The sequence below is a fragment of the Siniperca chuatsi genome, linkage group LG5, assembly GCF_020085105.1.
Source record: "Siniperca chuatsi isolate FFG_IHB_CAS linkage group LG5, ASM2008510v1, whole genome shotgun sequence".
Classification (NCBI taxonomy): domain Eukaryota; kingdom Metazoa; phylum Chordata; class Actinopteri; order Centrarchiformes; family Sinipercidae; genus Siniperca; species Siniperca chuatsi.
Genome location: NC_058046.1, coordinates 22,223,675 through 22,239,266, shown reverse-complemented (window position 1 = coordinate 22,239,266; position 15,592 = coordinate 22,223,675). Strand labels below are relative to the sequence as shown.

Genomic DNA, 15,592 nt, shown 5'->3' with positions numbered 1-15,592 from the left:
ATACAGACAAGTGGACATGCGCACATTTCTGCATATTCCTTTTCACTTTTCTTTCTCTTGAAATTGTATTCATCCCTGGGTTGAGAGCATTTAGAAAATCATACTGAGTAGGGAGACCATGATTTCAACTGCAGTGAGGATTCATACTGCTCTTTTGGCAAGCATCTGTAACCCTGCTGAACTTTCTTCAGCAACTCTGTGGCCAACATGCACTCTGACCTCAAGTGAAAGAACTTCTTACTGGGGATCAATATACTGTAACATTATTCATTCTTTTGACTTTGACAGACATCACCTCCATGATAAACATTAACACAGTATTTAATGTAACTACAGTTTCATGTCACCATCTTAGCTGATTTCAAAGTTAACAGGGATATTATCCACAGGATTAAACTTTTCCACGTGCTCCCTCAACAAACAGTACTTTTCATCTTAAAAATGTCAAAACATTGTCTCTGAGGGCTAATTAAAAATTTGGTCATAGCTAAATACTTGGGGTCTGTTCTTCTGATCAGCTTAAATTTAAAACATTTTCTATTTATTTATTTTTTACTGATAAGGAGTCAATATCGATGTAATTAACAGTCACAATTTATTAGAACTTATTTCTTACAATATCCCTTAAACATGATACAGTGTATTTATAGTTGGTGTACTCTTGACTGGAAGTACAGCCATTTCAGATTTTCTTTGCTTTATTAACAGACCTTTAAGTTACACTAAATCATTGTGGTCACTTATAGTCAGCTTCAAGATGAGGGTAGGTTATTGTCTTGTGTATATACAATATAGACTGAGAGACTGGAAAAATAGAAACCCACATAATGTAATACAGTCCAATAAAACAGCCTTGAAATAAATACTTCCTCTGTGAAACGTATAATGCTGAATTATTTGAGAGTGAGTCAGAGACAAGTTGATTAAACTCTGGTGATTTCTGACCATAGTTTCTGGTGGTTTTGACTTGGATTGCATTAAACTGAAAAGTGCTTCTAACATTGAATTTCTAAGTCTCAACTTAAAGTGAATATCAGATTCACATAGGTAGTATTTATTGTAGGGCTTTTCTATTGGATTGTATTACGTTGTACTACGGTCTCAGTGTATGTGGATGTCTGTCTATTTCTTGGGCATCCAGGAGCCAGGCTGGAACGTGTTTGCAGTGCTGGTGGGGTCTTCGCTGATCTCCTGCTTGCCGAAGCTGGTGGTGGCTGCATGGCCCTTGGCCAAAGTCTTTGCAGGAGTCGCCACCAGTCCTTGTTCATACTCCTTGGCCTGTAGGGCCAGATCTTTCTCCTCCACCTCCTTAGCCTTCAGTTTGATCTGCTCCCTGTAAGACTTATTCTTCAGCAGCTCCTATAAAATACACAGACATACATGCATATTCAGGGTTTCTGCAGTGTTTACCAAATTAAATGAGGCTTTTTAAGACCTTCTTAATACCACATAAAATGCTATTTAATACCTTTTTCGTGGTCATACTGGTAAAGGTGGAAAACCAGTAGGAACAATATGACCTAGAATTATTTATTAAGTACATGAATTTATTGACATTCATATCACATTTTTGTCAGTACTTGCCAGCTATATATAACAGTAATTCCTAGTAATATAATTAATCAGTTAAAGTGACCTGGACCCAGATAAGTGAGAGAAGATTGATGGATGAATTAACCAATTAAAATGTAATTAATTAAGTTTTTGCTAAAATCGACACTTCCCCGTTTTGAATCGATGAGCTTCCTACTTACTGTGACTGGCAGTGTTTGCTACAGGTTTGATGGCGCTGACTGACACAGCCTCCTGCACATGCAATCCACTGTCACAACAATCCCACTTATAGTTTATATAATGCCCACAATCACATACAAAAAAAAGTTAAAAGTAATGTTACTGTCTATGGCATGCAAGAAAGAATATTCAAGACTTTTGTGAATAAATTACTTTTTAATACCATCTGAGGCCTTTTTGTTGTTGTTGAGAGAACTGAATTCTTGCAGATACCCTGATATTACGTGTAGTCACTGACACCATATACAATTACTGGGCTTTAGGGGTCGGTGATATGGGAAAAAAAATCTACTATCATGGTATATGTAAATTTATATCATAATATTGATACATTTCACGATATATTTCATTTTTTGGAAAAATTATTTAAAAAATTGCTATTGAATAAACAAATCCAGAATGTCTATTTTTTTGGCTAATTAAAGTACATTAAATACCTGACAAATCAAAATTCTTCATCACATTGATGCTCATTAATTTACAACATTGCCTATTGGCTACCCAGATATTTTAAAAGGCACAGCGGTACAGGTATAAACGGTATGGCAAAATCGCTGACGCTTGACAAACTTATCGTCATATTGCCCATCCCTACCGCGCATCATCTACCAAGGACTGTGGTGTTGGAAATGTTGAGGTGGCAGTTTCCTGAAGACTTGAGAAAATGGAGTGTGACTACAAGATTACTTATTGTACTTACTGTACTTGTACTTGTATTACTTACTGTCCTGCAAAGCTGGACCAGTGATAATTCCCCCTCCATAATCAACTGCCTCTGTTTTGTCTTAGAGCAAGGCACAAAAAGGCAACTGCTCACTAGTCAAAAGTAGTAGAGACATGAAGTTGCACTGGGCAGTTTCCAGGAACAAATGTGTGTATCTGTCGAGTATGAAGTAGGGCATGTACTAGAAAAAGAACAAGCGTGTTCAGTTAACCTATATTGGTCCAATAAACCCTGGTTAAAAATGTAGTGCTTGGAACGGATTGGTAAACTAACATGACAGGAGGCATTTGCAATATAAACAACCATTCCAGCTCATGGAAACAATTATAACCTGAACATAGTCCACAAGTGGAAAAGTTACCTACTTGAGCCACAGCTAGTGTCCAGTGATGTTAGCCTCTCCCTAGCATGGGAAACTAAAAAGGAAGGGAGGACTGGGCATAATGCTGTTGTGTGTTGGCAGAACTGAAGGACTGGAAAAGAGAGGGGAGAGCCATGGCCAAAAAGCCCCGCTTTGGGGAGGGAGACAAACATACTGAGCTGCTTTTCCAGCCTGTTAATGACAGGATTTAATCCAATCAATTTATGTCGGCTTGGACCAGGAAGAGAGGGAGCGTGACAAGGGGTAGGGTAATGTGCTGGGAGTGAAGCCTTGGCCACATCAACACTGTCCAGCTGTCGATGGCAGCTATTGGGCAGACACAAGGCAGAAAATTGGAAGAGAATGTTCTGGCAATAGAGGCAGAGGACGGCATTGGCCACTGGCAGGGAGAGAGGACAGAGAGATAGAAAGAGTGCCTGGGTATTGGCCTTCCAAGGGATTTCCTATAGACCCACATTTTGCCAGCCAAATAATTTCCAGCATTCTCACATTTAAAGAGCAATAAACCCAGTGAGAGGTACACGAGGGGAAAAACTGCACTCCTTCACCATTCCCATACTGGAGACTGCCAGAAATAAAACACCAAAAGCCGAGATGCAGGCTTTTGCTGGAAAAAAGAAAGTAAACTAGGACATGGTGTCAGTGAGCCCCTTGTTCAGAGGCTGTCTTTGCTCTCCGTCTCGCCATCAATGCACTTCAGCTGCTGTTTATTTTAACACCTGTCCCCCAAAGTTCCTGGATTCAGTTCGAAACTGTGAGATAAAACAAATCAAAGCCTTTCCTCCAAGTCTTTGCTTCTTTCCCTCCCTTGTAACCAGTCCCCCAGAGTCCAACCATCAGCACAGTGGGGAGGCTTGGGGGTTGGGGAGACGTACCTCGACGGAGGGGGGCTCCTTCCGTCTGCCTCGGATCCAGGCTGGAGGAGGAGGAGGAGAGAGGAGGAAAAAAGAAGAGTGAGAACACCCACACAAACACGCTGCACAAACAAAACCTGCAGTCATATTTAAAGGCTGCAGCTATAGCATCACTGAGTTTCAGGGCACTACAGTAGCTCGGTGCAACTACTGAGTAACCAAGCTAGTTGGGAAAATGTATCCAGGGTTTTCAGTTTGTTGTGTTTAATTTCACTAAATCAAGCTATAGGGGAAAATGCGGAATGGTAAAACATCCAAGTCATACACATGATAAACTCGAAACACTGATACTCCTTCAGTCTAGGCAGAGCAGGGCCACTGAGTGTTGTGTCTCAGAAGAGAAAGTGTGGATCTGCTCTGATCTTTGAATTTGAAAGTACACACTCTGCCATTCTCCATCAGTGCCTCTGTCCTTCTTTCTCCTCCTGAGTAGAACTGTGTCTGTCTGTCATCTCGTTTTCTTTTTTCTCTTTAAAGAGCTCTATTTTGGCTGAGCTGGCTGCACAGCAAAGCAGGTTAAAGGGAGCCAGAAAGAGAGAGAGAGCGAGAGCGAGAGAGATTTTCTAACTCTTCCTCCAGCTAGTGCAGGGATTCTGGGCCTCTTTTATCCCTTTCTTATTTGCATCCTGATGAAAATGCATGAGGGATGGGGCGAAGCAGGATGAGGGGTTTAAGGTGGATAAAGCCAGTCTGAGACAGAGGGAACAGTTTGTATCCAGTTGTAAGAAATTTGAAACACTATTTTATGGTACGGTTGTATAACACCAGCAGAAGGCGTCTTTGATAAACTCATGAATACGCTTTTCCCAACCCCCATCTCGCAGTATGATAAAAAAAAGACATTCAATGGATTAGCTTAGGCCCCAATAGATGCAGCCATGAATTTGTTATTCCATTTTATTTGCGCAGCACGTAGCTCTTTTGTTAACATTGTCATTTATCCATGATAGTGATACTTAAAGTATGAGATGCTGCAGTACAGACTTACCGTCCCACTCCATCGGTATACTGCCTTCTATATATTCATATTCTGTAGGATTGGCTGCCACTACTATCCGCTTGGCACGGACGGGCCTTCCTGGGAAACCAAAAAAAAAAATTTTTTAAAAAGGAGAGAAAAAGACAGCGAGAGGGCGCAAGAGTGAGATGGAAATGATCAACAATGATGCATACAAAACGCAAAGGAATACAAACACACACTAAAGGTGCGCAGACACAATGCTCTCTGTCTCCTGCTCGCACAGACACACAGATACAGACAGACGCACAGACACACAAATACACAGAGGGATGACAGCACTGTGACAGGCCATGGATGATTACCTCGTGGCCCTCGGGCCCTTCTCCTCAGATCTCGCTGAGTGGCTCCAAATCTGGGCTAAGCCTTTATGCAAATCAACGTCCCTTTAACCCAACCAACCACAGTCCCCCTCACTGACAACCTCTTCCAATCACAGCGCTCTGGCTAACAATGCCCTCCAAAATCAACATCAAGCCGAGCAGGAGACAAAAGAGGTCAGATATCACAGAGAACAGGAGAGGCACGAGCTGCGTGGAATATTAAGTGCTCCTTTCCCTATCTATATACAGCACGACGCTCGCTAACAGCAAGGCCACCGCCAATTATTTTGGTTGAATCTGCTGATTAGACAAGTTTGGCTGGCACACAATGACATGGAGACAGAGGTAGGACGGGGGTAATCAAGAGAGACAGACAGACACAGAATAAGAGACAGCGAGAGAATTAAAAAGAGCCAGTTGTGTTGTGTCGTTGTGTGGTGCTACAGAGCGTCATACGGTGTTCACTAATAACAAGTGCTGTGTTTCCATAGGTTCTCCTCGCAGGTAGCCGGATGTCCATCTATCGCCACCGTCTCTCTGAGAAATGATGAGGCAAGGAAGGAGGAGGTAGAAGGAGGGAGATGGTGGAGAGAGAGAGTGATGATGCATGGCAAACATGGCTAGGAGGAGAAAAATGGATGGGCAAGGAAAACAACACGCTCCAAAACACAGACAATCTGTCAGGATTCCGTCAACGTTTCTCCGCAGCTGACTGGACATGGACAAATGGAGGCAACCACCTCCATACACACCGCAGACTGATGGCCTTAATGTTTACCTCAGCCATAACAGATAGCTATGGCACAGGAATGGAAGGATGATGGCACTCAAAAGTGGCTAAGTTTGTATACGGGAGGCTGTGTTGTTGCTTGTGCCTTCTTAATAGAAGTTTATCTGTTCGGTTTTAAACTAATTCTAATGGAAACAAAAACACTTTTCATGCGTGTGCTGTTCTGTAATTATGCCTGATGAGGATGATTCCTTTCCATACTTTATCCAGCCTATATAGTAATCAGGTCAGCTAATTAGGCTAGTATTGCTTTGGTTCTGCTTTGGTTCCCACTAGATTGTCACTATAGGGCCTCACAGGCTCCAGCTCTGCAGCTTTAGTTTTCTGATATCCAGGTCTGACTAAAACACTGCATTCTCTCACCTTATCTGCAAAGCTGGCCCAGCAATGTGTAAAACACAATCTATGATCCTCACATTTGTTTACACGTATGCCTTAAAATGTCCTCTGAGAATCTGTTTCCTAGAAAACCCCCATGATAGAAAAACAAAAAACAACTGCCAGGCTGTGTTCTCTAGGCAATACTAACAAATACATTTAACAGGTATGCTAATTATAAACAGATCGTATCCATATTTCCATTGGGTGTGGGTGGCGGTAGACTGAAATGGTACAATTATGTCCCCACAAGCAATGTGCTTAGCTACAGCTAATGCCTAACTAATAAGCATAAAGAGAGGCACCCACTTTTTCTCTGTCTCTATCTCTCTCTGCTAGGTCGCATCTCCCCCTCTACTCTCTGTTACACTCCAACATGGCTCTCCTCTTGTCTTGTTGCTTTTGCAGCATGACTAAACGCCTTCCACCACGGCTTTTATCCTTGTATTTGAAGAACAAATACAGTATGTACATATATTTATGAAACACGGCTGATCCTCCCACCACATAGACATTGGGAGGAGGCTTGTCATTCTGATTGGGGTGAAAGAAACACACCACTTCTCTAAAAAAGAAAATCGAATTACCTCACAGGAGCTGAACAGTAAAAATAAATATGCACGATTAAAAACAACCTTAATTGTGGACATCGGGTTTATTAAAGAATGCAATTACTGCGTACAGCCCTACTCTTCACGTAATGTAGCATAACAGAATTGGCAGGCCTGGCACATTATTGCACAGTGATTTCTCAGCTCAAGGGTCTGCCTGCAACTAATGATTACTGCCTTTATTTTTTTTTTTAACTTAAGTCTTTCTTTATTTTTCGAAATCAAACAACCTACCACAACACAAACACAAAGACAGATATCCAAGCATCTATAGATTTTTTAAAATTAATTGATTAACAATTTAGTCTTTAAAATGCCAAAAATAATGACAAAGGTCCATCAGAAGTTAGCAGAGCTAAAGTGATGTCTTAAAATGTCTTACTTTGTCTGACCAACAGTCAAAAAAAACGCCAAAGTAAGTTTCTTTACAATGACATAAAATGGAGAACAGCAATATTCATATTCATATTTAAAAGCTGTAACTAGTAAATGTTACAGCTGTTCAAACAAAACTGAATGCAAACACAAAAACGCCATGAACAAAAACCAAAAAAAACAGACTTCTAACCATTTTATATATTCTTTTTCAAATTAACTTATTAACCATTTAGTCTCTGAAATGACAAAAAGAATGAAAAATGTCCATCACAGTTACCAGATATCAGTTACCAGAGTCCAAGGCGATGTCCTAAAATTCAACTAAAGTCATGGCAGTTTGATTTATGTAGCTTGAAATCTTCACATTAATAAGATTTAATGTTCTGTATTTTTACTTACAATATATCAATCATGATCAGTTGATTATCATTACAGACACTACTTATTTTTTCTAATGGCCCACTGAATTATGTGGTCTTAATGTTAGCTTCATATAGTCCATACTTTAGGATCCCTGACACTGACAGTCATCAACCTGAGAGAGAGAGAGAGAGAGAGAGAGAGAGAGAGAGAGAGAGAGAGAGAGAGAGAGAGAGAGAGAGAGAGAGAGAGAGAGAGATGAAAGGTGTTAGGAGCTCTCCTTGTGACAGGTCTGCCTTCTCATCACTCACTAGGGGAAACCTACTTACCAGTCACACACACACACACACACACACACACACACACACACACACACACACACAGGCTAGAGAGCAGACAGATTAACCTGAGGGACAGGAGCGAGGACGCTGCCTCTTACCGTGAAGGACAAACGCAGCACTGCGTTGGAGAGGGGGAGGGGCCAGCGGCAGGAGGAATGAAATCCCACTGCATAAATATTCATGAGCCATCTCACCTGTCTGAGCGCGACTCATCTGTGAGCCTAGCAGTGGAACCGGGGAGGGGGCGGAGGAAGGAAGGGAGGAGACAGGGAGGTAGGATGGGTGAGGGGTTGCCGTGGCAGCCACATCGGGAGCCAATCAAACGGCAGGTACGTCTATTCTTCCCGTTCGTTAGAATAAGACGCAATGCGCTCTGAGGGCTGCTCTTTGAACCCTGAACACACCCCGCTAAACTCCATCACCTGCTTCAACACACACACACACACACACACACACACACACACACAAAACCCCCAACTTCACACATCAGCTCCCAGGTGAGTACAGCTGGGGGCGACTTGAGAGGTTTTTCACCTCCACAATGTCATTCCGGGTGTCTTGGGCTGTCTCTCTCACAGTGTGCACTCTGTCTTTGATTACAGACGCAGATGTCAGGGGAACACATCTCGATTGGCAACATCCGGGTATGAAGAGCCCTAAAATACTCAGATAAGACAGAACAGAACGAGCTCTCTGCATCTGGCTCCCAACGGTGGACCTACATGTGTTGATGATCTTCTCATCATCAACACAGACGTCTAGAAACACCATGTTCACTTGTCTCTGAACAGACTGCACCACTTGCAACAGCATAGCATCCAACTCCAGCTCTCCCTCTCAACAGGCAGTGGAAAGAGCAGTTTTCTCAGTCTTCATGGTTGTATGAGGTAAACCAGCGACTTTTAGGCCAGACACTGTGGTGGAACAAAAAGCCGCCCTGAAATCAGTGAGCCCATCAGCCTGGATTGAGCCTAGTTTATTCCTCTCCAGCTGAGCTGTGTTCTGGGGAGGGATGGGGGACTAATACGTGAATGGTAATGAACAGCTTTATGAAGACGGAGTGATCCGATAAGCATCAGTGATACAAGGGCAACCAGGTACCAATACTGACACCATCTCCTTCTCTCTCTCTTTTCCTCCAATCTCTTTCCCTGGAAAAAAAAATGGAGGGGATGTGTGAGGCCTGTAACCATGGTTACCCATTAGCCCTGAGCCTAGTGACGTGGGATGAGGTTTAGAGGGAAAAGGCCAGTCGTTGTTTTGCATCAGTTCTGGTGAGAGGAGGAGCTTAGGCCTAAAGTAGGCCTGCTGCTGCTGGGTTTTTTATTCAGCTCTCATTCTGTTTGCCCCTGTTGCTGTCGATCCCACTGAGGCTTGAGCGACTCACGGCAGAACAGAGGAGAATAATTCATATAAAAGTAATAACATGCTGAAAAGAATACTCTGATTTCCCCTGTGTGTTACTTTTAACTAAACACAGGCGTACTTGAGGGTGGAAGGGATACTTTAGCCCCTTCCACTTAAGACCACCCATCCTCTTGAAGTCTCTTCCCTGCCCGATGGGGTATAGAAAAGGACCATGGCGAGCCAGGAAGTCAGTGTCCTTTGTGAGTCTGTGGAGCGGTGTGGACCCCCCTCCTTCCTCCACGGCTCCTCTGAGGCCCATGCATGTGATGTCCATACACCAAGCTGTCCACCCCTTTCTATTCACCTCCATCACTCTCATCCAACCCCCTTCCTTTTCCTTCCATTGCACCTTCAGCCCCCCCACTCTCTCTTTCCATTAACCTACCTCCACCTTCTCTCTCTTCCCCCCTCTATCTGCCTGCCTGTTCCACCCACTCATTTCACCCTCTTTCTGTCAGAAACCCTCCTTTCACTTTCATTCTCTCCATTCTTCCCCCACTCTATAATTTCACCCCATATGTCAGCATCCCCCTTGTTCTTTGTCACTCACTTTCTATACCCCACCTTCTTTTCCACCCTCTGTGAGTCTCCCTCAGCCTTATCTTTGCTCCCTCACTCCTAGCCTTATTTCTCTCTGCCTGTCTGCTTTATTATAATATTCTGAACTGAATAAGCAGCGGCGGGCTCCGGGAGATGCCTGCTTGTGTGTCGGTCTGTCTGTCAGTCTTTCTGGCTGAGTTTCTGACAGACAAGGAGCCCCGAGGTGTCAAAACATCTCGCTGGCCATCTGACCAGAGAGAGAGACATAAATGCATTGGACAGTGAATCACATCCAGGCCAAATGGAAAAATTTATTTGATTCATTTGTTGTCTTCCTTCTGTTGGCATCATCAACTGCTTATGATTGCTCGCCAATCTGTTTGCAGGAGGTAGAAACAATCACATTCATATAAAATGTGTAGGTTGTGAGACAGTTGAAGTCTGAAATGCATATAGATACCGGTCTACTGTAGATAGGCAGTGTTTAATAGACCTGCAAAATGCTAAACTACTTATATTGGTGCTAGGCCCATTTGTAATGTTCTACCATAAGAAATAAATGTGCCCATTTCTCATTTTCAGCATCTATCTTTTCAAATGCCTTTTTAATGAAGTAGTTAAGCCAGTCCATGATGTTACCCCACATAAACATACAAATACAGACTTGGCAATCAGTATACAGCAAGATGAGCTAAACCCACTTGGTTTCCCTATAATGATTAAACAACCTTCATTTAAACCCCATGCATTGCAAAGTTGTTGATCAATTAACATGATTTACTGTAGCGGCTCTGGACATAGCCGTTCCATGGTAAACACTGACTTGGTGTCCTACTGTAGGATAGACCTTCCTTCATCACACCCTGGGGATGACTTGTGGCAGAATAAACAGCCATTTGGACCCTCGTCTCTCTCCGCTGTGACTCTTTCCATGGAAATATGCGGCTTGAATCAACGCTCTGATGACACACAGCCATCTGTTGTTGTGTTAAGTGTGTTTGGGCATGAAGTGGAGAGAACACACAATCGCAGAATTTTTTTTTTCTAAATACAAAGCAGATACAAATGTGTGCGCACACACAGCGTGTAGTTGCACTGCGACATATACACAATCACAGATGCACACACTAGTACAACAACACACACACACACACACACACACACACACACACACACACCTCCTCCCTCAGTCCCCAGAGTCACCCATCCTGAAATAGCAGAACTGAGGCCTTTTCAGTTTTTCACTTCATAGAACAGAGCTGGGGAATCAAATAAATAATAGACAAAGAGAGAGGGATAGCGATAGGACGACAAGTCAATGCATCTTTTCTCTGCAACAGCGTGGTGCACCTCTGAAGAACCTCTGAATCCCTTCCATTTTCTACACAGTGGAGAGGACCAATAGATTAAAACTGCATGGCACACACTGCTAAAATGAATAGCGCTAAAAATACATCCTTTTCACTGAGACATGAAAGGAAACTGCCTTTCCCCTGTCCAGTATTGAGCAGCCATTGATTCCAAGACAAAGGCTACACCTCCTCAAAGAGGTAAGAAAAATAGCAATCATACAGGCAATTATTTTCAAATGTGCCTGCAGCGGCCGATAATGTCAGCGCGCCTCTCTTCCTAAATAAAGGGAGGGAAGGCAGGCGTCAAAGCTGCAGGCCCACTGCTGAAGACGAATGAGCCCATCTGCAGAATGCTTTGCTTTCATCTGGGCAGCATGACATGGCGCCCCATGCAGTGTGAGGCCGAGCTGGGCCTGGGGGACAGACGCATACAGAAAGAGAGAGGAATATAGATCCTCTATTCAACTCTATGGAGCCAACACCAAGGCAAAGACCTTCTAAAAACCAGTGGCCAGATTGCCAGTGGCTTTCCCTTGTAGCCCTGCCCTGACAACAGTCACTGGGGCTCCACAGCCTATAGCATAGTTCTCTCTATGGCGCAGCAGCACACAGTAGGCCTCTTTAGCTGGACCTTTTCTAAAGACAGAGACAGACATTCTCCCTCTCTAGGCGTGTACTTCAGACTCAGGCCCTTTCATTTTGATGTGCAGCAGCATCTGAGGAGAGGGGGATAGAGAGCTCTGTGCTGGGTCTAGCCCTCCACACTGCTGAACTACTCTAATGTTGTGAAAAGAAATCTTCACTGGACTGGCTTCAAAGGAAAATCGAGAGGCAGCAATGAAGAGGAGGAGCAAGGGAAGGAAGGACTAACTGGAGGCAAATAAAGAGGTCAACCTAAGGAGAAATCTGGGCAGTTTTTGAGATCAAATAGGACAGATTCATATAAAACAAAGAGTTTTTCCTTTTATTTTTCTGTCTTAGCAGCCATTACCGTCCTCATACATAGCCTACCACACACGGAATTGCTTACGCTCCAGTTTTCTAAATTTAACAGATTGAGAGAGGTAAAAAATGGGAGCAGCAAAGCATGGATAAAGGTAGAGAGGGATTGACTGAACACTAGGGATGGACAAATGAATACAAGAAGTAGGCAGAGTTGAGAGAGAGAGAGAGAGAGAGAGGGGACGAGAAGAGAGACTCACCTACTTCAACCACAACTCATGTGCTGCAGTGGAAAGCCCTGCGGTCCATGCCTTAAGGCCCTGAGCCCACGCTTGGCCTATCAGTTTAAGATCAAAAAGAGCTCGCTTTAGCACGACATATGGACTGAATAATGCATCTGCTTTATTTCCACAAGGCTGGATGGGGTGAGTGGCAGAAAAAAAAGAGGAAAATGTGTGCACCATATATTTCATTTTTGTTTATTATGAATGTATATTTGTGTACGTGCCTGTCTCACTGTTATGAGTGGGTTTGTTCGGAACCAGTTTTTCTACAGGCCAACTAGCCTCTCCACAGTGTCAGTCATTGTGATTGGACAGTGAATACGGTAGCCTGTAGCGTGCTAGAAAATGGGCTTCTGTGATGTCTCATTTGAATAGTCTGACAGCCAAGGGTGGAGGAGCAGCCTTGTAATGAATTATAAATACTCGGTGGGCGCAAGTTTCCCCGCAAACTGCTGAGAAAAGGTGAAACACAAAGTCAAGTTCAGTCAGAAAGAAACCAGGCTTGCAAACTGCCAGAGATCAGTCCCTCTCCAGCAAAACAAAAAAAACAAAACAGCTTGGTTTCGTCCTCTGAGAAAAGTACCACTGAATGTATGCAGTGCATGATATCTATGCAGCCTATGCCAGTGGAAGAAAGACTTTATCTAAGTTATATAATGTGGCACCAAGAGAGGGAGACAAACACAAGCATGTGTAGGTGGGATACGATTATTCCCAGACTATTGCTGCGTAGTGCAGTTCCGAGATTAGAGAAATACAGTATCTGGAATGGGAGTGAACTCTGCTCAGGCATAATAATTTTGGCAAATCATGAGACTAGCCTGGATTCTGCTAATGAGTTGAACTAGGAAAGACAGGACTTACACACACTCCCAGCGCATCACTATGTTTCCCCCAAAACAAGTTCATGTGTAGGTATGGGTATGACACATAATTACTGGAAATTTCCACAGTATGTGTTTGTTGTCATTTGGTAAAAGCGACAGTCAGTTATGTCAGTATCTCCTTGTAAACACCTTACAAAAAACAAGTGTGTTGTGTTTCTCAAATTAAGAAAGGCCCCTGTGCCAGGGTGCCACTGCCACCAAACGTCCTTTCCCTTTGCTACACCACACCATCTTCCAGCCCACACACTTCTTTAAGATATTCCATAAGAAAGATGGAACTACTGGAGAAGGACTCACAGCAAGCCTGGGCATTGAGTCTGCAAGGCCAGCAAGTGTGTCCTTGGCCTTCTAACAGTCAGAGATGGTGTGAGGGACAGCATTGGCATCCCACCATGGATTAGCTTGATGACACAGTTCTACTGCTTGGCTTGAGCATTACATACTGTAGCACTGCCATGTCTCAGTAGGGATATATGACCTCCTTCTAAATCCTCATCACAGACAAGTAATCGTTTTGTCTGCAATAGTGGAAGACTCTTTCCTCTTTAAAGGCCAGGGACAGTGGAGCTGCCATCATTTTGCCACATGATTTTGCCCCCCCAAATTAGTAAAATGTTAACTGCAGTGAGCTACATTAAATACAGACTAATAAATCTTATTAAAAACACTACAAAGGGAATGTTTTTATTGAGGCGGTTGCTCCATCTAGTGGCGAGATGTTTATACTACAAAGGTGAAAGGGTCATAGCAGCAACACATTTTAGAAAGGGAGGGGAGAGCGGTGGCACATGCACAATACAAAATACGTAACTGGAACGTCAAGATTTTGTTTTTTTTAATCAAAGTACAATATCCATAGCTAGCTATATAAAACATAGCCTACTGGAAAAGCTAAAAGAAAAGCTAAGTTTGTCATGGTGAAAACAACCACAGCCTGTACAGACGTGGGAGTGTCAGAGACAGCAAATGGCTAAATTAAGTCTAATCGCTGCTATTTGAAGCTATCTTCATTAGTCTGCAGGGATCAAGATTATAAACGAATTCACCAGTGGCTAATTTTAGCACAACAAGGCTTAACTTACCGGTCCATGTCTTCTGTTCTGGGATAAAGTAATATTTATTTCCCAAATGATCTGTCCCGACGTGATCGCGTACTACTCCAAACGTACGCCGCAGAACGCCAGCAATCCTGCTCATCTTTACAGCATAAACCGAAGGTTATGGGGTGAATTTTGTGTCCCTTGGTAGTTGTCTGCCCTCTCACTGGGTTGTTTATGCAAGTGTTCGTGGGTTGGGAAGAGAATCAATAAACTGTTTTGTGATTGGACGGCTATACTTGACCAGCCAATCCTCGCATTTGTCATAGAATGGAAATGACGTTCCAACATGGCGGCCCATTGTGTTGATCTGCTGCGAAGCTTCTTGAAATTAATGTAAAATAAACAATAAATTATCGATGCGAAGTACCCTAATATATTTAAATATCGCATTTAGCTGTTACGGAGCGGTGGCTACAATATGCCTTGTTGGACGCCCAAAATTTCAGTTTGGATTAAAAACTTATTTCAGTGTAGGTAACATGCTAGCCTTTGAGCTAGGTTAGCTAACGGTAGCATAGATTAAATACCCGTCCTGCTCTAAAATAAAGATCACTTTTCTTCAAATTGAAGCAATGTTGGGGTTTCTGACAGCAAGGCAGGCTGGGCTGGATGACCCTCTGCGTCTGAGACGTGCAGAGTCAACAAGAAGGTGAGAGAGAAATACAAGTGTCTCAGCTAGAAAGGAAAAGAAATACTGCAATCCGTATTCGTACACATAGTTAACTACTCAGAGAGCTCGTAAACCTACAATCCCAATATATATGGAGTCTCATTTTAAGATTATGATATTGATTTCACATATTAAATTGTTTTTATTGACAGTCTTATGAAGAGATAAAGAAAGAGAACAGTTGTCATGTCTGAAGATTTGAGAAGCTTGTACTAGCCAATGTTTGTAAATTTCACTCAATAAATTACTTTTGTGATATTTAAAATATCAGAATTTGTCGACAGTTAATTTTCTATGGATTGGCTAACTGCTGAGTCTAATGATGCTTTCAATAGTTTAATTTTTTGTCTTTTTTGCATGCATATTTTTGTCTGTTTGCTTTGTCTTTTCCATTATT

General features: G+C 42.8%; 2 protein-coding genes across 4 annotated transcripts in view; one reads left to right on the top strand and one right to left on the bottom strand.

The window, feature by feature from the left end:
- Window positions 1-572: 572 nt before the first annotated feature.
- ndufaf2 (NADH:ubiquinone oxidoreductase complex assembly factor 2) lies at window positions 573-14,730 on the bottom strand. 2 transcript variants are annotated; one of them, XM_044197618.1, is made up of 5 exons: window positions 14,508-14,646; window positions 5,612-5,692; window positions 4,803-4,892; window positions 3,776-3,816; window positions 573-1,359 (listed from the first exon to the last, which is right to left on the bottom strand). In XM_044197618.1, the coding sequence occupies exons 2-5, from the start codon at window positions 5,673-5,675 to the stop codon at window positions 1,123-1,125; spliced, it is 432 nt and encodes a 143-aa protein (XP_044053553.1). In that variant the 5' UTR covers window positions 5,676-5,692; window positions 14,508-14,646; the 3' UTR covers window positions 573-1,122. The 2 variants fall into 2 exon arrangements, with proteins under 2 accessions (XP_044053553.1, XP_044053552.1); XM_044197617.1 differs by lacking the exon at window positions 5,612-5,692 and having other exon boundaries at window positions 14,508-14,730.
- An 81-nt stretch (window positions 14,731-14,811) lies between these two features.
- The window catches only part of ercc8 (excision repair cross-complementation group 8), a 17,760-nt gene continuing 16,979 nt past the window's right edge, over window positions 14,812-15,592 (top strand). The window contains exon 1 of one of the 2 annotated variants that reach the window (XR_006378139.1): window positions 14,812-15,174. Coding sequence is in view for 1 of the 2 variants with exons in the window: in XM_044197615.1 (XP_044053550.1) it covers window positions 15,098-15,174 (77 nt within the window). In the remaining variant the exon portion in view is untranslated. The remainder of the gene's footprint in view (window positions 15,175-15,592) is intronic. The other variant, XM_044197615.1, reaches the window with a different exon arrangement.

Coding starts and splice junctions, on each gene's coding strand:
- ndufaf2 (XM_044197617.1), bottom strand. CDS start 14,622: ATGAGCAGGATTGCTGGCGTTCTGCGGCGTACGTTTGGAGTAGTACGC. Junction 4,893..14,507: donor AGAACAGAAGACATGGACCG/GTAAGTTAAGCC, acceptor TTGGTTTCCCAG/GAAGGCCCGTCCGTGCCAAG. Junction 1,360..3,775: donor AGGAGCCCCCCTCCGTCGAG/GTACGTCTCCCC, acceptor TGTATTTTATAG/GAGCTGCTGAAGAATAAGTC.